This window comes from Antechinus flavipes, chromosome 1, assembly GCF_016432865.1.
Source record: "Antechinus flavipes isolate AdamAnt ecotype Samford, QLD, Australia chromosome 1, AdamAnt_v2, whole genome shotgun sequence".
NCBI lineage: Eukaryota > Metazoa > Chordata > Mammalia > Dasyuromorphia > Dasyuridae > Antechinus > Antechinus flavipes.
In genome coordinates, this window is record NC_067398.1 from 116,010,218 (window position 1) to 116,037,002 (window position 26,785).

The window sequence follows — 26,785 nt, forward strand, 5'->3', positions numbered from 1 at the left end:
CTTTTCCTTAGGCCTTCAATGACCTTTCCTAATATTCCCGATTTTCACTGGGGCACTCTACCCTGACTTGTTCTATCCTTCAAAGGGCTCCATATGCCAAAAGTACCTACTTTGTCCCCAGTCAAAATGTCCATTCCCTCTGTGCAGCTAGAAAAAAATCATCTAAGTTTAATTTAGGCCCCTTTAAAATCAAAGAATTCTTTGTAGTACTCAAGGAGGAGAATGGTCAGTCCTGTTGAACTTCTGAAATGTGGTGATTGGTTCTCTCTCCTACCTCAGATTTTCTTAAAAGTTCTTTGCTTTAACAGTTTCTTTCATGTTTGTCTTTTTATCCTTGGTGTAGGAAGATGCCTTGTATATAATAGAGGCTTAATAAATGATGAATTGAGTTAAATAGAATAAAAAAGAATGAAAAAATTAAGGTAATATGGCAGAAAATATTGGGTATGAGTCTTTACCACATAAATATCACTATCTGTGAGTCTGTCCTTGGGTCTGTTCCTTTAAACTCTGCTTTTCACAGTTTCTTCCCTTTTTCCACTTTTAAACTCAGAACTTTTTCTAATAGTACTGAGTTGTTTTCAAAATAGTTTCTATAGTAGGAATCACAGAGGCTACTCAGTGGTAGTGGGTATTTGTTGGGAGAAGAGGAATGGAATCTTAATAAGGCTGATATTTGTAAGGCTAGGCCTTTCTGGCAGTCAGTAATGGGACATTGCACACTGCTGGGCCCCAAGTACCTACATCTGTGATAAGATAAAGAAAAGTTGATTCTTCAATATCAAGCTTTCAATTCCTCACACTGAGAAAGACTAGTGAATGACAAGGGTGGTTTTATCACTTCCATGTAAAAGCTGGGGAAGACATTCTGTTCTCTTTCCCCATTCCCTATGTCAACAGCTGCTTATCTCTGGGGCCATGAACTGATGAAGTCTGGCAGCCATGCACTTCAGCACACATAGAGGTCCCAAACGCATAGAATACTTTCAATATTGCCGCTGTGGTTCCACACAGATAACATGGATCAGTAGCAAAGGTATGTTCCCTGAAGGAAGTGTTCCCCAAAGCCAAGAATAATAATTAGCTAACATGAATCATCTTGAATAAACATTAAATTCCTGAATTACTATTCTGCCCCCAGTTTCTAAACATGGTATAGAAGAGACCCAAGCTCTGCTTGTCGAGCACAGGCCCTCACAGATACTTACAGTTAAAAAAGGTATTGAGTTATGGGCCTGATAAGGAATCACATGGCTGTGGAGTAAGGACCAGTCTCAATAGGTGGGAAGGAAACTCATCCACACAACAATGGCCACTTCTTCATGAATATTTTTATCATTGTAGCAACTGAAGAAGACTGTCTACTAAGGTAGCATTCTTGAAGTGTGGCTTTTAGATGCCAGGATTCCCCAAGATACTTTTGGGGAGTCCATGAGGTCAAAACTTTTTTTCATAATAAAAATGATATTTGTCTACTAATACTCTCCTTTTTTCCAATTACAAATCTATGTGAGGCCAGATTTCTTCATATGCTTCAACTTGAAGTAGATCAAAGAATCTAGCTATCTTCTCTTAACCCAAACATGCAAAAATACGTAAAACAGTGCAACTCTTTTCACCAGTTTTATTTTGTTTTGAAGAATAGAATTATTTTCATTAAAATATTCAAATTAATGTGTAATAAATGGGCTTATTGTCATTTTAAATGAATTAATATTTTTAAAATTTATCAATTTTAGTTTCTAATATGGTAAATATCAATAGATATTACTCACATAAACAAAATGTCTTTGGGATCCTTAATAATTTTTAAGAACATAAAGAACTCCTAAGACCAAAATATTTGAGAACTTCTAGACTAAGGAGGCATGGAGGGGAGGGTCGCTCTATGTATCAAAAGAAGAAGGATTGCAGAGATACAATTACAAATCTGGAAGTATTGAAATAAGCATTGTTTCTAGATTGTTGAGATGAAATTTTAAAAAAATCTTGCAAAGAAGTTTTGTGAATTGAGATAGCAAATAATATCTGACTCATATTAAAATCATATTAAAGTTTCCTTTTCATCTTGATTTGAAAACTAAAGGATGATTTTTGTGTCAATAGACCAACAATTAGAAATAAACTATATTGATTTCACATTAGGCAAAGATGTTTTCTGTATTGTGAGAGATTTCATAGATTGACTTCTAGCATAGTGTAGACATGAAGAAACGTGCAAAGGCAGTTAATAGAAGGAAAATTCAAAGCAATCGCTCCTTTGAAGAAAGTGACAGCTTTTTTTTAAGGGATATAAATAAAACTCTTCAAAAATCAGAATTCAGTATTTGGAATATTCATATCCATTTGGGTTCAAATGTTCCCAACTTGTGGTTCCACTAATATTTGAAAGGAACAATATAAAAAAAAAAAAATGAGACTAGAGAGCTTTCAGTATGGATTCAAACTGTGTCTTATAAGTGATTTGTGACTTAGGAGACAATAAGGTTTAAAATTTGCTATGACCTTTTAATGTATGTAAAGTGCTTTGTAAATCTTAAAAGTGGTACAGAAATGCCAGCTATTAAATGCCAGTTAAGCTTTATAGTTTGGGTTTTTCAAGGCTAGCACTTCAGAGGCTGTTATTTTCTCTTGTATACTCTTTTGGTAGGTTGAGAAATCTTGCCACTTGGGTCTAAGAACACATAGCTAGAAGTGAGCCTCATCCCAAAAAAGCCAGGTTTTTCATAGCCATGGTTAACTGAGTTCAAGAGACTATAACATGATTGTCACTCACATTTGTGGAGATTTTGCTGTATACATAAAAATGTTAAGTTAAACAATCTCAACCTGCCTTATCTCCACCCCTTACTCCCATTTCTCCAGATTAATAATGCCCATTTATTCCTTCTCCTTGTTTTCTTTCTTCAAAGCTATATATGACAAAATATGGGGAAGAGGGAACAGGATTGAGAGTGATGATTTTTTAAAAATGTTATTTCAATGGAAATATTTTCTTTGACTAAAATTAATTGTTTTCAAATGAGGTGTTCTGTGAATATTACTCTTTTTTTTTTTTAAATCTATTTGGATTCTGCTAGGAACTGAGAAAAAGCTTGGAGATTAGTGTAAATCTTCAGAAGAAAGAAAAAGACTGTTCCAGCGAAGATTACGACTCTATTGAAGAGGACTTATACACAGAACAGGTGCCAGAGGATAAGAGTCTAGACTCTTCTGGAGATGACCTTCCACTTTCTGGAAGTGACTCTGTCCTAGAAGAAACTCCCAAGGATCAGGAGGCGAAGGGATTCAATCCTGAATGCTCAAACACACTCATTGTACTGGAATTTAATCCAGCTTCCAAAAGTGAGCTATTTCTTACATTCGGTGTGGCATGATTTTGTTTGGTAACGCTTGATCTCTCCAGGTGATTCCCCGCAATCCTACCTAAATGTTGAGAGTAGGAAAGGATGGGATCAGGGACTGCAGGAGTCAAAAGGTTTGGGGATTCCAGCGAACGGGGCTCAGTGGACTGAAAAACCAAGCAAGGGAAAGCATGAGAGGAAACATGGCTATTTTTAGCTTAAAATGCACCAGAAATACATTGGTACTGTGGACTAAATTACCTCTGAAAAGAAAAGAGGGAGGTGGGCTGTGGTGACAAGAAAGCTGATTGATCTCAGGACAGACCAATTGAGGGAGGAGGAATCCATGTCTTTTCCATGCATTTGAAGGGTGAGCCAACACTGAGGGAGAACAATTGAATAGGGTGGTACAAAGGAATGGTTCTGGGGGGGATTCAATGGGAGGAGATGCAGCTTCGTGACATTTTAATATTTTTTAATGATTAAACTGAGAAATAAGCCCTGCCAAATGAGGTACTTGGAGCTGCATCATGAGGCGTGTAGGAACCTCGGCGCCTGTGGAGTTGTGAGGCCTCCCGCTGCCTTCTAGCTCTGAGGCTTTTTGATCAGCAACAACATGCTGGGCTGTTTAACCTCATTCAAGAGGAGGAGCCAGTTCTCAGTGAAGAGGGCAACATCCTTTAAGTCTTTGCCAAAGGACCCAAGAAAGGCTAATATGGAAGAGAATGTAGCCAAGTTTTCCTAAACCCTCACACCTACATACAAATATGGTGGTTTGATCCTGATAGTTTGAAGTGTTCCTTCTGGTTTGGGGCCTTCTCTGGAAAAGACTATCAAGAGAATGTTATAATTTATGCAGACCCAAGAATTTAGGTCCATAAGTCTAAGGTATCTGGCCCTTCAGATGAATTTAATTCAGTAAACATTTATTAAACCCTCCTATATGCCAATTACTGTGCCTGCTGGGAAGAGACATGGGTCCTGCCCTCACAGAACTTAACCCTCTTGTGTGATAGGTAGGGAAGAGAGTAGGCCCAGATTTGTGACTCTTGCCTGTTTTATCTGATCAAATTGAGTTCAACCCCAGAGCCTACTGAATCACTGCCTTAATGCTAGACTCTCAAAAACGGTCCTGTGGGTCTACTGCTGGACTACAATATCTACAGAATTCCAGATAAACAAATTCCCTAGGCATTCTATTGCTAGATGTTCTAGTATTATAGCAAGAATTGAGAAAGGCCTCCAACCTCCACAGAGCATAGAAAGAGTCAAGAGATAGAATATATTTCAATGCTTATTTAGTATACACATAGTCCTTGTTATTCTGCATGCATCTTGAACCACCCTTTGCATCCTGAGTACCAGGCAGAAACCCAACATGCCACAAAGTGATGTAAAAATGCACATCATTAAGTGACAATGTCAGAAAAGATTCAAATTGTAACTTTTCTATCATAATTCAAAACCAACCAGATAGATATAAAACAATTCCACATATTAACCTGATGCTTTCCTAGAATTTTGATATGGCTTATTAGTTTGATATCTAAATTACATGTCATAACTCTGGTTGTGGTCATTTTTTTATCAGACAAATGTACATGATAGTAACTCAAATTTCAATTCCTACAGTGTTTTACAAAACATTTTTTCTTGCAATAAACATGTGAGGCAGATTGTACCATTATTACCTCATTTATAGGTGAGGAAACTGAGGCAGGTCTCTTCAGTAAACTTGCAGAGTTGTAAAATAGCTACTTGAATGTCAGAGCTGGGACCTGGCCAGGTGTTTTTACTTCAAGACAACTACTCTTTTTTTGTACACCACAGCTAACTCCCACAGTTATGTAGTGCTTTTCCATTTATTAAATAGTATGTGTGTGTGTGTGTGTGTGTGTGTGTGTGTGTGTATCTATATATGAAAAAATTTCATTTGACCCTTAGAACAATCCTAGGAGGCAAGTTGTGCAAGTATTATTATCCCAATTTTACAGATGAGGAAACTGAGGGCCAGGGAGTTGAAGTACCTTGCCCAAGGTCACACAGTTGGTAAGTGGCAGACCCAAGACTCAAAACCAGATCCTCTGACTCTTCACCCACTGCTTCTTTTTGTTTGACAAACACATCATCAACAAGAATTGTGTTTTCTTGCAGATAAAAGGGAAAGAAATCTGTCTGCCAAGCGCAAAGAGAATGCTGAGCTCTTTATTCCAACTAAGCCAGACACAGCCCAAGGTCGAGGAGATCGCCAACAATGTGCTGCTTTACAGGACCAAGAGAAATCCTTTTCTAGTAAGGGGTCCAGATGTTACATAGAGCAGGCTGAACCTGAGCTCCATGTAGGTGGGGCTATGGGGCTGTGGGGCTGTGTGCCCTTTCTCTTGAACCCTTTGCATGACAAAGGCTGCTGAAGAGCATTTTGTCAGCATATTGGAGCTTATTTAATAGTCTCAGACCTTCTTTTCATATATCTACTTTTCATAGTATTGAACTGATTGATTTATTTTGCTTGTTTAGAGGTGAAGGCTTCTATTGACTCATTGAGAAGCTTTATGAAAGTAAGAAGTTTACTAGTGTTTTGACACTATTTGTTAACAGGATTTTATCCCTCCCCTTCATCTACTTACTTTAGGACATGAAATTTGGAGAGAAGTAAGACTTTTTTAGATAAAAGTGAAGCTCCACATTTTGTTATGTTTGCTAGCAGAGGTCTTACACTAAAAGTTCCTCTCAGCCAGGGTCTTCAGAGTAAGTAAGAGTGGTGCCTTGAAGCAAACGTCAAGAATGAGTTAAGACTCAATCAACACCAATGGAGCCACTTTGGCTCAGCATAAAGACATGAAAGAGGCCTGTGGGGGCCTCCACAGGACATGAGAATGGTAGAGAGAAGGTGACAAAACCACAGTGGCAATCAACAATATGGGGAGTTAAATGTAGTCAGTGTCTTCTTGATGGCACAAGAATGTCAAGGTCACCAAAGCTGATGTGGTTCATGAGATTATAGGATCTAAAGCTGGAGAAGACTACAGAGACTGTTTATTCTGACATCTTCATCTTATATATGAGGTAACTGAGGCCTGAAAAGGTATAAAAAGCCTAGAATGGTCTACTAATTTTTAAAAACCAGATTAATTTGAAAACACTATTAGAATTATCATACAAAACTCAAATAAAATTAAGTGAATTTTGATTATTAGATGCTTAATATAGAAACTTAGATGTAAGTTTTCTTTGCAAATAGACAGGACAAATATTCTTGTATTAAAAATGGAATTTTGGGGAGGAAATTGGGTCTCACTTTAGACTACCATGGTTTGCACAGCCATGTTAGCTTGAACATCCAATTATTACCATAAATTTGACAAATATCAATCTTTATGTGTTTTTCCAAAACATAGATATATACATACATACATACATATTGAGAGAGAGAGAAGGGGGGGATATTTATTATCATAGTATCATTGCTGCTTTTATCGACCATGTTCATTTTCTTCTTTTTACAATACCATAACTGAAAGAAAAAAGAGAAAACAATTTTAAAAAAGAAAAACCCAATTCATTTGGTTAATAGACATCACATAATACATTCTCAATATACTTCCTTGATTTACATCATCCTCAAAAGTAGGCCTTAAGTTGATTTTTGCACGTCCCAAACTTTGTCAGCCAAACTGATGTGTCAGCATCTGTACTTTTGTACTGGAATATTAGCGATTTATTAGCAATATTAGCTTTTGAAACGGAAATAATGATCAATGCTCATGATGAGTCCTAGCTGTCCATGGTTCTGAAGAATTCTCCTCCAGTTTCATGTCCTTATGACTTCAAATATCAGTCTTTATATTCATGAACTTTCTAAGAAATTAATTTGAAAAGCTTTTCATAAGCCTGTGGTCTTCTTGAGAGCCTGGAGAGGGTGAAAGGACATTGGTCTCTGATAGTAGAAATTTTACTGTCCAAGCTGTCAAAGTGCTCTGTGAAAGTGACATATTTGAACCACTTTTTCCAGACAAGTTGCCAATCCAAGTAATAAAGTAATACTCCTCAGGTTCACTGAGAGAGCACTGCCAAGCCTTGTCATGAGGCTGAATTTCATTAACATTTCTGTCATGCCAACCCCAGAGTACATAAACCAGTGTCCTACAGCCTCGTAGACCTAATCCTGTAGTGTCATAATAATCTGTTGTCCACATGCTTGGAAGAGCCTGCTGCATATTTAAGGAGAGGAGAATTAAAGAAAGTATTTACCTGATAGGGGCTGAAGGTCAGAGGAGATTTTATTTAACCTAGAATCATGACTGTCTTTTTATAAAACCATAAATTTTATTCTGCTAGTTACTTGCTTTCTTGTGATCACAGGAAGTTAAAGATCCATCTTCTCTTTTCCTAATTACCTCTGGTTCTCAGCCATCATTTCTGTCAGAAAAACATGTCAAAGATAGAAGGGCTGGACTCCATAGCCTAAACATCTTATTTTACAGAATAGGACACACACTAACTATATAACCTGAGTTCTAAAAGGAAAATGTAAAAATCATCCGGCTCTCCTAGTTATAGGTAGATTTTAGACACTGAGATACAAAGAAACTGAGGGACAGTTCTGACCAAGGTCATACAGTAAATCAGTAGCAGAGTTTAGGGCAGAACCCACATCTTCTCCTAGTGGTACTTAGTGGTATTTTCTTTGGTATTACCTCATTGCATGCCTTCATCATCAGAGGTGAAAAAAGAAGTATTTTAGATCATTTTTAAAAAGTTCTTTGCAGAAAGGGCACTGTGAGGGTTGTTGCAGAGTCCTCATTTACACAAGGAAAAAATATTCATCTTGTGTCCCAATGACCGATTGGTTAATAGATTCAGTGGTTTGCTAATTCCAACTGTCATACTGTCAATCTGACATAGTAGTATCCATCTGCCAGTTTTATTTTCTAAATTTCTAAGCCCTGGAGATGATCAAATAGCCTCTGAAAGGGAAGAAGGCTATAATGTTTAAAGGAGAAGGAAGGACACTGAGTGGGGTTAGAGAGAATTGAATATCTGTCCCTACTGAGCATTCAATCAGGTCTTTTATTTTTATGATCATAGAAGCAGCACTTTAGGAGGTAAGTTTTTTCTGAGGACTACATAAGAGTCTGATGGAAAAGAATGCCACCTAATTTTTAATCATGTGAAACCACCATAATCAGACATAGAAAGAAATCTTCTTAATGCCCTTGAATATCCTTAGCCAGTGTTAGAGATTGCCTACTGAATAGACATGTGTACTTAGCAAAGAGTGGCATCCTTTTTATGAGGGAATATGTCCATTCAAAACACATTATCTTAGCAGTGCTGGAAATTACCACAGTAGGTCATCATAGACTTTTTTTCACTCTTTTGAGAATGCCAGTATTCCTCCACCCATTGAAAATGTTTTTTCTGTGCAACTGTTGTTACTTAAATTCCACATCTTGGATCTCAGTAAGACTCTGTGAACAGAAAGGGAGATTCAAATTTGTCCCCCTTTGGTTGTTGTGATGACTTACACAGTCAAAAAACAGAACATCAGCCTTTGGTCCATAATGGATAAAAAGGAGTGCTTGAGTCAAGTTGTGCATCTAAACATATTGAAGTTGCTTTATGCTTCACACTTCAGTGCTCCACAAATCCATGACTTCATTGACGTCAATATTCCCTCCACAAAAATAGACTGAAACCTCCCCCACACAGCAGTAGATAGGCTGGGGCCAAAAATCATAAATCTCTCAAGGACTGATGAGCCTTCTTAAACTTAGAAAGCTGGTCCTTAGGAGAAAGAAGCAATTTTTGACTTAAACCATATTAGAATAATATTTGAGAAACCAGAGTAACTTCAGGACTATTTATCAAGACTACTCCCTTGGTAGGGGCAAAGTTTATATATGCCCTTACTATGAGCAGGAAAAACCATTGTGGAATGGAACACTGAACTTGAGATTGGGGGCATGGGTTCTAGTCCTAGCTTTGTGACTTGGCACTTAACCTAGTGGGATCTCAGTTTCTTCATTTGTAAAATGAGTGGGTTGTACTAAATGACTTTCAGTGTCCCTTTCAGCTCAAAATTCAGAGATTACATGACTCAACCCTTAACAATAAATGTTAAGTGATGGGATCTAACGTCACATTTCAAATTCAGTTTCAATAAAAGAATCTCTTGGTATCCGAGATGACTATAGAAAAGGTTTGGGCAAACTTACCATCATTTTTACTTCTCTTTGTCAGTGTAATCTTACTTTCTATTGTCAGGACCAGGCAGCCGAAAAGAAAGACCACTATCTGCTACACGGAAGAATGTATATAAGGATGAAGATCCTGAAGAAGATGCCTCAGCTGTCCTCAGAGCTATACAAGTTGAGAATGAAACCTTACAAAAGGAAATCCTTAGCAGAAAGGCAGACAATCTGGCTAGCCAACAAAAGGTATGTTAAACAGCTGAATTAGTGGCACAGGCATCTGAAAATCACAGGAAAGAAAAGAAGTTAATATTTCTTTATTCAACATGCGTTTACTATTATGCAGAACACAGATGTAAATGGTAAATCTCTTAATGGCACCTAAAATAGAATACAAAATATCATCCTAACTCAAAGGTGTTAGGTTCTAGAGAATAGTCAATTTGGGCAAATACTCAGATGCTTAGAGAATTGCCTCCTTTCTTCTTAAAGCTCTTGTTTTCTCTAATTTAATATGATTACTCTAATTTGCTGAACACTAAATAATTTGCAAATCATTGTGTTATTTCTCTTGATCCTTACAACAACTTTATAAGGTAGATAGGGCAGGTATAATCCCCATTTAGTAAATATGGAAACTGATGCACAGAAAATTTGCCTTCAGTTATACAATTGGTAATTGGTAGAGAAGAATACCTTGAACCTAGGTCTCCAGATTCTTAGCTGAGTGTTCTGTCTACTGTTATGTCACCTGAAGAAAAGCTAACTATGATTTGAATACTTCTCTTTAATTCTTGCTATTGTATTAATAAAGAGAATGTAAGCCTAAAGTCAACAAAGTAGCCAACAGGAAAAGGAGGTAAGATAGGGAAGTTCCTTTAATCACTTTGCCATAGAAGTTGCTCTTTCAAAGATTAATTGCCAGATCAATAGCTGGTAACATTTACTTTAACTGGAACTTTTTTTTTTGACTTCTTATAATAGGAAGAGGAGGATCTACCAGTGAGACCTTGGTCTAGTCTTTTTAAGGAAGTGGATGAAGTCCCTTTTACTGCCTTTGATGTAAGTAAAATTTTATCCCTTCAAATATAGTGAACAAATAAAAGCCATAGTGTCACATAGAACACTGGACTTGGCACTAGATTTCTAAATTTAAGTCCAGTTCCATTGCTTGCTAGCATGGTGACCTTCAACAAAGTATTCATCATCCCTTGAGTCTTTTATTTTTAAAATGGGAATGATGCTTGTACTACCTATTTCCTAAGGTTGAGAAGGGCCTGGGAGATGCAACCAACTTTGCAGTTCTAGTCATCTTGTCCACTTTTTTTTTCCTATTATACAATTTTATTTTGATTGACATTTTCCAATATCCACTTTGCCATAGTGTATGTTTCTCACACACAATTGAGTAAAACTGCCTAACAGCATAATTAGAACTGATAGCACAAATCACTTAACATTTTTGTAGTTTACCAGTTGTTATTAAAAAAGAAGACAACCTGCTTTCACTTTAATAATATGGTACCAACATTGTCATTGTCTTTGACTATTTTCTTACCTTTATTTACATTGTTGTGGTCACTGTGTATGTTGTTATGTTAGCTATTCTTTCTTCATTCTTCCATCTTTTGATATATAGATTCTTGTGCTTCTCTAAAAGTGGACACGATGACCAGAACTGCAAAATTGGTTGCATCTCCCAGGCCCTTTTAGATTAGTCATCTTGTATAGCACAGTAATATTCCATTACACACTTAGATTTTAATTTGTGCAGCCATTTTCCAGTTGTTGATCACATTTTTCTCCCAGCTTTTGTTATTACAAATAATAATGTAGCTATGAGTATATTTGGACATATGGGCCTTTTCTTGATGTCATTAACCGACTGAAGTATAATTCCAATGGTGGGATTTCTGAGTCAAAGTGTTTGAATAATTTAGCATTTTTTGTTGCATAATTCCAAATTGTTTTCCAGAACATTTGGACCAATTTCACAGTTTTACCAGCAGTGAATAAGCATGTTTGTCTTCCCACAACCCCTCCAACATTGAATTTTTCTACCTTTTCTAATTTGAAGTGTGTGAAGTAGTTCTGAGTTATTTTAATTTGTATTTCTCTGATTAGTGAGATTTTGAACAAATTTTCAGATGCTTGTTGATAGTTTTTATTCTTTTGAAAATTATTTGTTCATAGTCTTTAAATACTTGTATTTGGGGGAATATTTTATAATCTTAAAAATATACATCAAATGCTTATAAGTTTTGGTTGTCAATCCATATATTTTCTTCTCCTAGCTGTATGTTTTTGTTTAAAGGACTTTTAATTTTATATATCCAAATCATTTTGTATTTGATAATCCTATTTTATTACCAGTTGAAAATTGTTTTCCTCTACTTCATTTTGTCCATTTCTTTAAAGAGCTCATATACATCTGTTCGAATGCTATCTTGTAGTACTCATTATAACAGTCATACTTATGTAGAACAATTAATATGTCCCTTATAGCACTTAATATTTTATCCCTTAGAATCAACTTATGAATTCTTATATCTTACTACATCCTAATAATTATATATCTTCTTATCTGACCTCTCCTTTTTTTTTTTTTTTTTTTTTTTACCCCATGAACTTTTTCTATTTAGGATATCAGCATAACATGATGTGCTAAATTTGGGATAAACTTAGTCCATGATAAATCTCAAATGATTTCCTTTTTTATTTATTCCAAAATTATGATAAAGACTAATTATAGGGTAGTGTTTTATATAAGTAGCTTATTAGAAATATAATACCAAAAAGGGGATACTGGGAAACATAAGCATTCTTTGTGGAAAAGGAATGACACATATGGACATAGCATAGTTCCTTTAAGAGTTGCTAGATATCACATGTTTTTTTTCTCAGATTAGCCCCTTGAAATCAAATCTTTGACTAGGCTCAACCTTCATTCTTAAAAGAGACCAAAATGACATCACCATGTTGGATGAAGGTATAGTTATGTACAATCATTACTGATCAGACCAATATGAACTCAGGAAGCTCTACCACAGGTCGGGCATAAATAGACTGTGTGAACATTTGGAGGGGTGATGACTCTAAATTTGCACATCTCATGTTTCTTTTCAGCAATTCTGTTTTGCTCATAGAGTATAGTACCTTCTTTGATGCAACATGACATGCTGGGTGGTCCTGTGCCAGTATCACCCATGTTTCACAATTAATTCCAAATTTCTTTTTTCCCCAGTTTTTTTTAAACATTTAAATTTAAAGTTTTGAATTCCATTCCTGTCCTTTTGTCTCTCTCTTCCATCCTCCCTCTCTGAGATAGTAAGTAATCAGATATAGATTATATATGTATAATTATGTAAAACATTTCCATATTAGTCATTCCAAAGTTCTTCAGAGAGATCTTAAGGGAGTCTAAGACAATTCAAATGGAAGCAGTTCAGTTTGCTGGCAGGGCGCTGATACACTATCCAGGTTTCATAGGTATACAACAATGAGGTCAGCATAATACCTCTTTAGACCTTCAGTTTGGTAGGCAGCCTAATTCTACTCTTCTCTCCCACAGTTTCCATTGGAGCCTCCCAAATATTGAGCTAACTGGCAGTATATGCCATTTTATACTTATGTACCATAGATATATAAATAAGAAACTATGTGTAGTGAATAAGATATAGAATTTTAGGAAAATAGCACCTTACATTTTCAATAAGCCACCAAGAATAAAATACTTCATCTAGTACTTGATATTCCTCTTATGTGTTCCTCATATTCTAATTTGTATATATTCCTGCATCTTATTTCCCTTAGTAGGGTAACCTCATTAAAGACAGATAACATGACGAATTTATTGTTATATGTCCATTTCTCCTAGCATACTACAATACATACATACATATATATATATATGATGTTTAGCAAATATTTGTTAAAAGAATGAACATAACAGGTTAGTACTGGAAAAATTTTAAAGGATATTGTACCTAGTGGATCACATTAGTGACCTACATTACTTCTGAAAATTTCCAAAAAATTCTGCTTTTTAGAAATTTTGCATAAAGTCAAGAGGTTTTTTTTTTTTTGAAGAGCCAGGATTTTTAATTCAAGATCTAAAGGTCTTTGACTCTCCTTCCTAGAGCACATGAGAGATAAAATTAGGGTAATAAGTAGGTTCTGATTATCATATTTCATGCTTTTTAGTTCCTGACTGTTTTAAAAGACTAATAAATGTATATTTCATCATCAAATGAATAACAGATCCTTACACTAAGCAGCAGTTATTCAAACCTCTTTTAATGATCCAAAACAAAAGACAATAGATTTGAGTCCATTTAAAGAATACACTAAAGGAAAGACTGGAAAGACCAGTACGGGATAAAACTTAACAGGTTTTAGGATGCTTATAACTTTACTGTAGACATAATATGCAGTTTCCCATCACAGACATCAGGATTTTTCCAAAGTATAGTTTCTCAGTGATATAATGATAATAATCATAATAATATTTACCACAATATGTATATCCATTGATTGAAAAATGTCTAAACAAATCATACATGAATATTCCTGTTTCACTAAGAAATGATGGCTATGAAGAAGACAGAGAAGCATGAAAAGAATTATGTATACCAAAGCAGAGTGAAGTAAGCAGAATCAAGAAAACAATCCACATACTACAACAATGGATGGAAAAAAACAGCATTAAAAAAAAAAAACAGCTGAAAATGTGTATTTATAATGACCAAACTTGATCCCAAAGAAGAGATAAGAAAATGCAACTCCCTCATTTGCAGAGGTGAAGAACTCTTGGTGTAGCCAATGGCATGTGTTGTTAGACACAGATGATATGTTAGTTAACTTTGCTAAATTGTTTTTTTTCCTCTTCTCTTTCTGACCCTTTGTTACAGAGGATGGTTCGCTGTGTAGGGAAAGGGGACAATATGGAAGATGATTCAAAACTAAAGAATATGAATAAAAATTAAACTAATAATAATGTCTTAAATTTATGATATTGTATAGAATGCTTTCACATTCATTAAATCCTAGAATGATAGAATTGGAAAGACCTCAAAGCTCATCTAGTTCAGCTCCTTCTTGAAATAATACAAATAAATAATAATTACAGTTCTATATTCTACAGGACTTTAAGGCATACAGACATTTTCATCACCACCTGTGAGGTAGCTAGAACATGTATTTATTGTCACTATTTAAAAGAGAAGGAAGCAGACTCAAAGAGCTTAATTAACTTACTCATGGTCACACATCTCACATGTGTCAGAGTTGAACTCAGGTCCAGCTCTCCTGCGTCCATGTCCCAGGTCCTTTCCACTATGTCGTAGCTGTTTCACTTGATCCATGTAATAATACTTGAGTTAAGAACAATGCGAATCATTATTCCCATTTTAGAAATGAATGAACTGAGATGTAATCAGGTCAAGTGGTTTACTTAAGGTTTCACCATTAGTAAATGGCAGAGCTGAATTTTAAACTTAGGTCATCTTACTTGTGTCCACTCTTTCTATTACACTATTAGACCTAAAAGAGAAAGGTTCTGGCTTTTTTAATATGAAACTAGATCCATCTGGAAGATGCCCCTGGATCAATGGTTCTTAACCTTTTTTGTGTCATGACCCCTTTTTGGGTGAAACTAGTGGATTTCTTCTCAAAATAATGTCTTCAAATGCATAAAATAAAATAACATTATTAAAAAGGAAACAAATTATGTTGAAATAAAAATTTAATTTTTCTCATCCAAGTTCAAATACTCTTCCAAATCTATCCATTTGTCCTTTGGGATTCTGTGAAACCCTGGCTAAGACCATGCTTAGACTTGGTTAAGTTGGTTAAGTCGCTCCAAATCCACCCACCCACCCAAAGTAAGAGAAATTTGAGTTATTGGTGAAAAGAACACTGATTTTGAATCAGAATAATTGGTTTCAAAACTCAGCTCTGCTAATTATTCATTATATGTTCTTGAGCAAGTTACTTTCATTCCTTTGCCTCAGTTTCCTCCTCTGTAAAATTATGGAATTGGACTAGCTCTGATATGCAAGGATCCTAATGCACATTATATAAGAAGTTTCTACAACTAAGCTTAATACTTTAATGATTCCTTCCTTTTATTTAACCTAAAGTTTCTTTCCTTATAACTAGCATGCCTCCTCCAGAATCTACTGACATTTGTAAATTCCTGTTAATAACCATTTCTGCCACCATTACAGCCATTTCAGGCACCATACTGCAGTGTTTCTGGATGATCTTATTGGTAAATTATTGTGCTTCTAAAGATTAGAGAAATGCAATTAAATAAAAAAAAATAGATCATAAGGAACATATTTTAAATTGGATGATGAATCATTAAAACAAAACAAAAAAAGACTAAAAAAGTAGGATAGAGCAGGGACCACTATATTCAGAGTCATATGACCTGAATTTATGTCCCATTTCTGCCACTGATGAGCCTTGAGAAAATCATTTCTCCTGTCTGGACTTCAGTTTCCTCCTCTATAAAATAAATGATTGGATTATCCCAAACATATAATTGTAATTCTCTTTAGATAATTCATTCAAAAAGGTTGAGAGCCATAGAGTGGAAGTCCTCTGAGGTCAGAGAGTGATTTGTTTTTGTCTTTGTATCTTCAGTGCCCACCAATAGTGCGTAGCACATTGGTAAGCACATAATAAATGCATTAAATTTCAATGAGCAATCAAAAGCAATTGAAAACTCATACATTGTATAAGATTTTATTGTACTATTACGCATCTGAAATGTTTCTTAATCTCATTTTCTACCAAAAATTGAATTCATTATTTTTCATCTATAAGCCTTTAGGAGCAGTCACTAATGTTTCTGAAATTTAGTTTCTTTACCCTGTTAATGAACTTCTCCAATCTCAGGTGCCTCCTCCTGACCTTTTCATAGCCAGTGCTGTATCTGAGCCATCTGAAACTGCAGGGAGTACAAATGCAGTCACGGAAGCAATAGAAAGAATTGGTCTTCTGGGAAGCAGGTACTTATTAAGGTTGATTCTTTTTTTAAATGAATGAAGTAATCATCAGATTATCTGGCTATAACATTTTTGTTTTCATTTCTAGAGTATCCCAAAGTCATTTTAACTTCTATAATCTTCTCCTTTTCCTCAAGTAAATAACAGTTCCTTTCAGGAAAATATCCTGCCCTTGTCTGCTCATATGGACTGCCTAATATGGACAAAAATGCAGAAGTCTGCATACCTTTGTAACCATAAAAGAACCAATTACTCATTTGCTGAATATAAATAGAATGGACGTTTGGATTAATTGCTACTTGGAACTGTTCTGTCATTAGTGAACTTACATAAAACCAAATGTACTTCTTTCTATCATTATACATGCCCAATAGTCCTAACTGTTCCAGATAGAAATGATGTAGTATACTGGACCTAGGGCAGGGGAGAGTCTTCACCTTCGTTGGTATCATGAACACTTATCAGCATAGTGGTGAAATCCATGGACCTTTTTTCAGAATAATAATTGGTGGTAGTGGTGGTGATGGTGGTTGTTGTTGTTGTTTGCTGAGGCAATTAGGGTTAAGTGACTTGCTCAGAGTCACAAAGCTGAATTTAGAGCCCTTTGGGCTATAGATCATATCTTTTAATCAATTATCAATTGAGATATAGCTTTTATTTTTTTTAAATTTGACTCAGTTCCCTTTATTTTGAGAAATGAGGCCATATCAGAGAAACTTGCTTCAAAATTCTTTTTTACAATTGTTATTGCTAATTGTACTTCTCCCCTCATTTATTCTATTTTCTCTCTCCTTTCACCCTGCCCATTCTCAAAAATGTTTTGCTATTGACCATTCCTTCCCTCAATATGCTCTCTCTCTCTTATCACCCTCCCCCTTCCCTTATCTTATTCTCCTCCTGTTTTCCTATAGAATAAGACAGATTTCTATACCCATATTGAGTATGTTATTTCCAATTTGAGCCAGTTCTGATGAGAGTAAGATTCACTCACTCATCCTCTCTTCCCCTGCTTCCCCTCCACTGTAAAAGCTTTTTCTTCCTTCTTTTTATGGCAGATAATTAAAATCATTCCTCTTTTCCCTTTCTCCCAGTACATTCTTCTCTCTCCTCTTACTTTCATTATTTTTTAAGATATTATCCCTTCATATTCAACTCACACTTGTGCTCTCTGTCTATATATATTCTTTCAAATTGCCATAATAATGAAAAAATTCTAATAAGTTACAAATATCATCTTCCCATGTAAGAATGTAAACAGACAATTAATCTATTATTCATATTTAATTAATCATATCACTTTCCTGATTATTTCCTTATGTTTCTCCTGAGTCCTGTAATTGAAAAATCAGAATTTCCATTCAGCTCTAATTGGTATCATGAATACTTTCATCATAAATGTTTGAAAATTCTCTATTTCATTGAATGTTCACCTTTTCCTCTGGAAGGATTATACTCAATTTTGCCAGGTAGATGATTTTTGGTTGTAATTCTAGCTCCATAGCTCTCTGGAATATCATATTTCAAACCCTCCAGTCCTTTAATGTAGAAGCTACTAAATCTTGTTTTATCCTGACTATGGCTCCATCATACTTGAATTGTTTCTTTCTGGTTGTTTGTAATATTTTCTCCTTAATTTGGGAGTTCCAAAATTTGACTATAATATTCCTGGGAGTTTTCATTTTGGGATCTCTTTCAAGGGGTGATTGGTGGATTCTTTCCATTTTTATTTTACTTTCTGGTGCTAGAATATCAGTACTGTTTTCCTTGATAATTTCATGAAAGATGATGTGTAAGTTCTTTTTTGGATCATGATTTTCAGGTAAACCAATAATTTTAAAATTATTTTTCTGGATCTATTTTTCAGGTCAGTTGTTTCTCCAGTAGGATATTTCACAATTTTTTCCTATTTTTTTTTTCATTTTTTGGTTTTGCTTTATTGTATCTTGATTTCTAATAAAGTCCATTTTCTCAATTCTAATTTTTAAGAAATTATTTTCCTCAGTGAACTTTATATCTCCTTTCCCATTTGGCCAATTTTGCTTTTTAAAGCATTCTTCTCTTCCTTTTTTTTTTTTTTTTTTTGTATTTTCTTTTGTGCTTCTCTCAATTTTTTCCCTAATTTTTCCTTTATTTTTCTTACTTGATTTTCAAAGTTCCTTTTGAATTCTATGACCTAAACCTACTTCTTATTTTTCTTAGAGGTCATAACCTCTAAGATGTAGGAGTTTTGATTTTGCTATCATCTTCTGAGTGTGTGTGTTTGATCTTTCTTGTCACTATAATAACTTTCTTCCTTTTTTTTTGTCTTTTTTTTTAATTAAAGCTTTTTATTTTTCAAAACATATGCATGGACAATTCTTCAACATTAGCCCTTGCAAAACTCTGTGTTCCAGTTTCCTTCCCTTTCCCCCACGCCCTCACCTAGATGGCAAGTAGTCCAATATATGTTAAACATGATAAGAAATATATATTAAATCCAATATATGACTACATATTTATACAATTATCATGCCACACAAGAAAAAAAGAGAAGCAAAATAGAATGCAAGCAAACAAGAACAAAAAGAGTTAAAATGCTATATTGTGAAGCACGCTTAGTTCCACAGTTTTCTCTCTGGGTGGCTCTCTTCATCACTGAACAATTAGAAGTGGTCTGAATCACCTCATTGTTGAAGAGAGCTACGTCCATCAGAATTGATCATTGTATAATCTTCTTGATGCTGTGTACAATGATCTCCTGGTTCTGCTCATTTCACTCAGCATCAGTTCATGTAAGTCTCTCTAGGCCTCTCTGAAATCATCCTGCTGGTCGTTTCTTACAGAAAATAATATTCCATAGCATTCCTACACTATTACTTATTCAGCCATTCTCCAATTGATGGGCATCCACTCAGTTTCCAGTTTCTGGCCACTACAAACAGGGCTGCCACAAACATTTTTGCACATGTGGGTCCCTTTCCCTCCTTTAGGTCTCTTTGGGATATAAGCCCAGTAGTAACATTGCTGGATCAAAGGATATGCACAGTTTGATAACTTTTTGAGCATAGTTCCAAACTGCTCTCCAGAATGGTTGGATCTGTTCATAGTTCTACCAACAATGTACTATAATAATTTTCAATGGTCAGAAATTTTTTCTGTTGTCTGCTCATTTTTCTAGCTTATCTCTTGGCTTTTAACTCTTTGTTAAAGAAGGCCTCTGTTTCCAGGGTGGAGATTCACTATCACAAGCTTCAGGGGTTTTGTGCAGTTGTTTTCAGAAACCCTTCTAGAAATCTGATCACAAGCTCTCTTTTCAAGCCTATTAGGAGGGGTCCCCGCCCCATTGTAGTTGTAAGATATAGTGTGCTGGCAGGGACTAGAGCTAGGGCTCTTCTGATTGGGGTTGCACTGGAACTGCACACCAAGCTCTCATCCTATTGCCAGAGACCTTCTCCATTGAACTTTTGAGTCCTCCCTATGGTCCCCGGGCTGAGAGATCCAGAAGCCTCCAGCAATAGAATCTGAGTTGGAGCTGGGTCTGGGGCCAGGCCTGCCCTGGGATTGCGTGCTGGGCTCCCACCTGATTCCACAGCCTTTTTGTGCTGCCTTTCCAGCTCCTCTTTGGTGTCTCTGGGCTTAGAAGTCTGGAAGCCACCAGCAATGCCGCTAATTCAGAGATTGTTTCCCCCTGGGCCTGGGTCTGTGCTGGCACACCAAGCATTCTAGCAGGATTCTTCCCTGGTATCCTAGCCTGTTAATCAGCTAACCAACCAGTATTTATTTTAATAGACTCATCAGTATACTACTACCTGGGCCTTCCTCATATGACATCCATGTGAATGCTCAAAAATTTGTCCTGCAAAATGATGTTTAGGAGTAGTTTGTTCCTGAACCAGTCTAAATTAGAGAACTGTTTTCAAATTCTGGCTCTGATATTTAATTACTGTGTATAATAACAGGGCAAATTTTCTCAACTTTAGTTTTCTCATTTTAAAAGTAGGAATAATAAGAATGATAATGTTGGAGTGAAAAGTTCTGAATTTGGGTTCAATTGATTTGGGTTCAACTTTAACCATTACTACTTCTTATCTGTGTGATCTTGGTCAAGGAAAGGCCACAATTCCTCCTCTATAAAATGAAGAATTAGACCTTCTTGTACAACAAGAGAACTGTACAGTTCTGCACACATATATTGTATCTAGGATATATTATAACATATTTAACATGTATAAGACTGCCTGCCATCTAGGGGAGGAGGTGGAGGAAGAGAAGGGAAAAGTCGGAACAGAAGTTAGTGCAAGGGATAATGTTGTAAAAAATTACCCAGACATATGTTCTGTCAATAAAAAGTTATAATTTTTTTAAAAAATGAAGAATTAGACTAGGTGAACACTAAGATCCCTTCCACTTCTAAGTCTATAATACTGTAATCTACTTCATAAAGCTGGCTTGAGAAAAACACTACTTTGTAAATCTCAAAGTACTGTAGGAACAGGAGTTACTGTTATAAAAATGATTTTATCAATCATATGTGGGATTTCCCTACTTTCCATTGGGTCACAATTATAATGTGCCATCAATGTCATCCCAAATAATATTGGGTGGCCCACTAGGTGGCACAGTAGATAGAGCACCAGCCCTAGAATCAGGAACACCTGAGTTCAAATTATGGCCTCAGATGCTTACTTAGCTGTCTGATCCTGGGCAAGTCACTTAAGCCTGTTTGCCTCAGTTTGCTCATTTGTAAAATGAACTGGCAAAGGAAATGGCAAAGCACTTTAATCAGACACAGATGAACAGCAACAATCCCAAAATATTAGATTAGTATTTTGTGGTGTGTGCCTACAACAGGCTACCTGAATGCTCCCTGGGCTTCTGAACAAAGAGTCTATATTACTAAAAATTTTTTTCTTTAGCAATCATTGGAAAACAAACCAACAAGGCAACTAGATGGCACAGTGGATAGAGTACTGGCTCTGGAATCAGGAAGATCTGGAGTCAAGAGCAAATTTGGCCTCAGATACCTCCTAGATATATGACTCTGAGCAAGTCATTTAACCCCAGTTGCTTCAGGAAAAACAAACAATCATTGCCTTCTGAGTCAGCATCTGAGGGATATTTTATAATGAGGTACATGGTTTCTTGGGTTAGCTTAATTGGTGGATATTGGAGGCAAGAATTATCCATATATATTTTTTTCAGACTGCTTTATGGAAAACATTCCCCTCCCCCCCAAGATTAAACTCTAGTTTTTTATTGGTTTTATTTCTTTCCCATCTATCCTATTTCTTCAGGACACAAAGATGAAAGCATTGCTAGTAGTTTTGATCTATTTGTATATCAGTTGCTGTTACATGTTTCCTGAAAGTTCAATCATATTTTAGGCAACAGAAGAAGCTTCTGAAAGTCCTTCAGGCGATTGAAAATGACCCTGCCCATCTCAGTCGAGTAGGACCTGAGGAACCTCTGTTGGACCTTGAGGTGGGAAAACATGCTTTGCTTAACCTTTGACAAATGTTTAGTAAGAATCTTTTCTGAAACTTCAGTTTATAGAGAGACAGTATCATATAGTAAGAGGACTAGATCTGGAGTCAGATCATTTATCATATCTTAGGATTTATGACTGAAATAATTCTTAGCAATCAAACCCCAATTTTATAGATGAAAAAACAATGTCCTTGAGATCAGTTTTGCTTTCTGTAAAATGGTGATAATACTTTCATTATCTATCTCAGTACCAAGTGAAATAATGCTTATAAAACATTTGCAGCTATATAAATGTCCTTTATAAGTAACACAATAAAAAAACTTTTCTGGTGTGTAAATTAAGAAGCAAAGGCATTCAGAGTTAGGAAGGAAAAACAAAGACTAAATCTTAATTGTTCTGTCTAATGCCATATCTTACAGCCCCTTACTTTGCATGAGTCTGCCTTGATCCAATTTGTGCCAATTTGTGCTGTCATGAACTGTTTGATTATACAGTATTGTCATACCCCAAAAGTCAAATAAGAAGATTCTTATTTTAAAAACTTGGTCAAGACTTAAAAAAAAAAAAAAACCCTTTATGGCACAATTTTGACTGTTCCAGTATATATCATTTCTGCCATGAACCCAGAGATTGTCTTTTAGCTAGTGTAAACCCTGGTAAAGAAGCATAAGTGTCAGAAACAATAGCAGAGTTGTTGTATGACAGTGACGTTTTTCTAGCTAATAGACCTCTCAGCTTCTACATTTAGAAAATAAATAGAAAGACTTTCCTAATTGTATATTATATTGGGTATGATCCAGAATAGCCAGTCTGCAAGGCATTCTGCTTCCATCTGGCATCTTTCAAACTGCCAACTCCCAACCCTGTTTTTTAGCACCTCTTCAGCCAGTCATCTGGCCCTGGTAAAGGGCTCGAGCAGATTTTGTTCCCCTTGGGATTCTCTCACAAGGTAGGTCAGTGTTGTTTCCTTCAGCTTGCAACTAGAGAAACCCTGGCAAAGAGAGAAAAGGTTGTCTGGCCAGGACTATGTAAGTCACTCATTAGAGAGACAAAGTCTATCTTTTGCCTGGTGACTAAATAAAAAGACCTGGATTTGCCAACATTATGGAAGATCTGACCTCCTACCCCCTTTGGTGTGGAAAGGAAACAAGAGCTACTCCAAACAATAGACAGCATACTAGAGTAGAAATAACACTTGGAGAACTGGTTCTAGTTCCAACTTCATCGCCAACTGTGTGACTTTGGCTAAACCACATCTTCTCTGTGGGCCTCAGTTTCTTCATTGGTATGATTAGTTCACATGAATATCCTAGTGTTACAGATCCACATTAGTGGGGTTATTAACTTTAAAAAAAAAAGGTAATGAACAGTTGTTGTTCATTTCCTCAGCTCACTGTTCACAGAACCATTACAGAGTGCCAGATCTCATTTACAGAGGGCACATGGGAAATTCTCTTTTATGAGTGATTGATCTGTGGAGACAGGTGCCATATTCCAGGCCACAGAAGGGGTATTTGAAGGCCATTTTGTGATTTTGCCGTATGTCTATGACATTCACAGAGATTTGCAAACAGCTATAGTTATAGCAATAAGGTCATTAACAATTTATACCATATTTTTACATAACAAAAACTTGCTTTAATATTGTCTGGCCCATGACCTAAAACAAAAACAATCAGTTTATTAGAAAACATTGCATTGAGGCAGTTAAAAGGTACAGTGGATTGCTAGCCCTGGCCTCAGGCACTCTTATTAATTGTATGACCCTAGGCTAGTCATTTAACCTCTGTTAAATGAGGGTAATAAAAACACCCACCTCTCAAGGATTGTGGTTGAGGATCAAAAGAAGAAATAACTGTTAACACAGTACCTAGCACTTAGTGCTGTTATTTATTAAGCAGTTATCAAATACCAAACACTGTGTTAAGCACTAAACATGAGGTTAAAAGTGAAAATCTCTACCCTCAGATAGCTATATTCTAAATGGGTCAAATGAGCATAAGAAAATGCTTTCTCATTCATTCATGTAACATGGTATAATCAAGACACATGATGAGTAGACACATCACAAGCATCCGGTGAGATCAGGAAAAGACTTATGTAGAAGAAAGACTGAGACTGGCACTATTGAGAAAGGAAAAAGAATATCCTTGAGGTCAGTGGTAAATTTTGATAGAGAAAAAAAATTGAGAGGCTACCCATTGAGAAGGGCTCAGGGAAACTCTAAACAGGACAGCTCTTCTGTTTCTGCTCTGGGACCAATGAGATTGGGGTAAAAGGTATTTTGAGAAGGAATGCAAGCAGAATCATTCAGAACAATCTAGATCTCCATGAGGATCAGACAATGGAAGCATCATGAGAGAAAGAAGTCTAAAATGAAGGAGGAAAGTTTATTAATTTTAGTGTGAATGTTCCAGAAGTCAATAATGAAAGAAGCAGGCAGATCTGAGGTTGAGATGGATGACTGTATATATATTTGATATATTATATCAACATAGATTCTTACATTGGCCATATCCAAATGTCCATCTAATTCTGTATCTTGGGCCTATCACCTCTTTGCCAGTAATTGAATTTCATGTTTCATCCTTGATATTCTGGAACCATAGTTGGAATCACGGTGGGGTCATTATATTGATAAAGAAATTGGGAAAATAAAAAAGTTTGGGAGTTGGTGAAAGAATCTAGGCAGACATCTGGGGGAGGGGGTAGAGGGAGGGAGGGAAAAAATCGGAATAGAAGTGAGTGCAAGGGACAATGTTATAAAAAATTACCCTGGCATGGGTTCTGTCAATAAAAAGTTTAAAAAAAAAAAAAGAATCTAGGCAGATTTTCGTTATAGTTCATTTGTTTTGCTTGTATTGGATTCTTTGTGACCCTATTTGAAGTTTTCTTGTCCAAGACACTGGAGAGATTTGCCATGTCCTTCACCAGCTCATTTTACAGATGAGGAAACTGAGGCAAACAGTTAAGGCAGAGTTAAGGGACTTGTCCAGGGTCACACAGCTACTAAATGTAGAAGATTTGAATTCTGGAAAATATGTCTTCCTGACTTCAGTCCCAGCATTTTATTCACTGTGCTACTAAGCTGCCTTCACAGACATGATTATCAATGGATAATCAGAACTTTGCTAATATATGCATTTGAGTAGAATGTTCAAGCATTCTAGGTTGAGCATTGATCATCATAGGAGTAGAAAGGGCATTGGAAATAATTTCATGCAACTTCAATTGACAAATGTGGGAATGGAAGCCCATAGAAATTAAATGACTTGTTCACAATCATTTGGCTAGTGGTTTGCAGCTATGGGGCTAAACCCCAGGTAATCTGACCCTAAATTCAGTAGGTTTTTTTTTTCCCATTATGCAACTTCACAATCATTAGAACTTGAATTCTAGTAGCAGCAATAATTTCCTCAAGCTTTGGATACTTTTCTATTATCACTAAGAATACTGACAAACTAATCAGCTCTATAACAATGTTTCACCTTCTCTTGTATTTTTGTAGAAGTAGTTAATTACATTAAACAGGCTATCCATATGCCAAAGAAGAGAGAGTAAGACAAAGAGATAGAGATGGAGAAGGGGTGGGAAGTGGGATAGCTAGATGGCATAGTAGTTAGAGCATTATCCCGGAAGCCAGGAGTTTAAATGTGGCCTCAGACACTTTAATATTTAATAGCTATGTGACCCTAGACTGAGCCCCAATTGCCTTGCCAAAAATAAATAACTCAAGCAATCCTCAAGAGAAAAAAGTTATATTCCCCAAAATATTCATTAATAAAATAGGGAGAAAAGAATAATAAACTTAATTGAAAGAAAGCATACTATTCCCCTCTGCTATAGAAATATGAAGGTAGTAAAATAAATGGGATAAGTCTTTTTTGATATGTGATTGGCAGAAATGGTGACAAATAAAGCCAGTGAAGAAGAGAAACACATGTCCCTTTAGAGCCTAACATCCATGCTGTATTTTTATTAGTTGTCTTTTTTTTTTTTTAAAGGATACATTGACAACCAAAGTAGAAGAGATCAAAGATGCCATTTATGTGACCATGGAAATCCTGTCTAACTGGGGAAATGAGGTCTGTGTGGGTTTGACAGAAGTTGAATTCTTTGACCTTAATGATGAAAAGGTATTTGTGTCACCTCACGATGTGGATATTCGAAATACTGACAAACCTGGGGACTTGAGCTGCCTTGTCAATAGAAATATAACTGTAAGTTTATGCTTATTTTTTCCCTTTTATATCCTTAATGTATTTGACACTTTTTCTCAGAGCTGTTTAAAGCTAACTAGTCCTTAATTCCCCCCAAAACTACTATAGCAATGTAAGACATAACATCCAGACATATTCTCTCTCAGATATCCCAAATCAGAGATCGCTGGGTCATGTTTATGGATCCTTGGACTTTTAAGAGCTGTTGAGGATTTATCATCTCAATGGGTCAATGAAACATAAGGACCTATTAAAAAATTTTTTTTAATGTAACTTTTTTTTCCGTTAACAAACATTAATTTTTTCCCTGTTGCTTCTGTCATTTAAAAAATAGGATATTAAAGCAAAATAGTTTCTTGGATTGACCATATGATAAAAGTAGTTCTTAAAGAAAATTGATGGGAGGTGTCAGGTGACAGAGTAGAGAAACAGAGACCGCGGTAAGGAGTTGATTGCAATAATCCAGGCATGAGGCATGATGACTTTGGGTGAATGTATTTGCAAGGGTTTGGAATTAGAGGACATGATTCTGCTGGTTTTAAAGTTT

General features: G+C 35.9%; 1 protein-coding gene across 2 annotated transcripts in view; it reads left to right on the forward strand.

The window, feature by feature from the left end:
- Window positions 1-26,785, forward strand: part of KATNIP (katanin interacting protein) — a 228,908-nt gene that overhangs the window by 133,069 nt on the left and 69,054 nt on the right. For both annotated transcript variants that reach the window (XM_051988295.1, XM_051988287.1), the window contains 7 exons: window positions 3,081-3,345; window positions 5,499-5,636; window positions 9,612-9,784; window positions 10,523-10,600; window positions 16,442-16,554; window positions 21,915-22,011; window positions 26,023-26,238. In XM_051988295.1, the coding sequence (XP_051844255.1) occupies window positions 3,081-3,345; window positions 5,499-5,636; window positions 9,612-9,784; window positions 10,523-10,600; window positions 16,442-16,554; window positions 21,915-22,011; window positions 26,023-26,238 (1,080 nt within the window). The remainder of the gene's footprint in view (window positions 1-3,080; window positions 3,346-5,498; window positions 5,637-9,611; window positions 9,785-10,522; window positions 10,601-16,441; window positions 16,555-21,914; window positions 22,012-26,022; window positions 26,239-26,785) is intronic.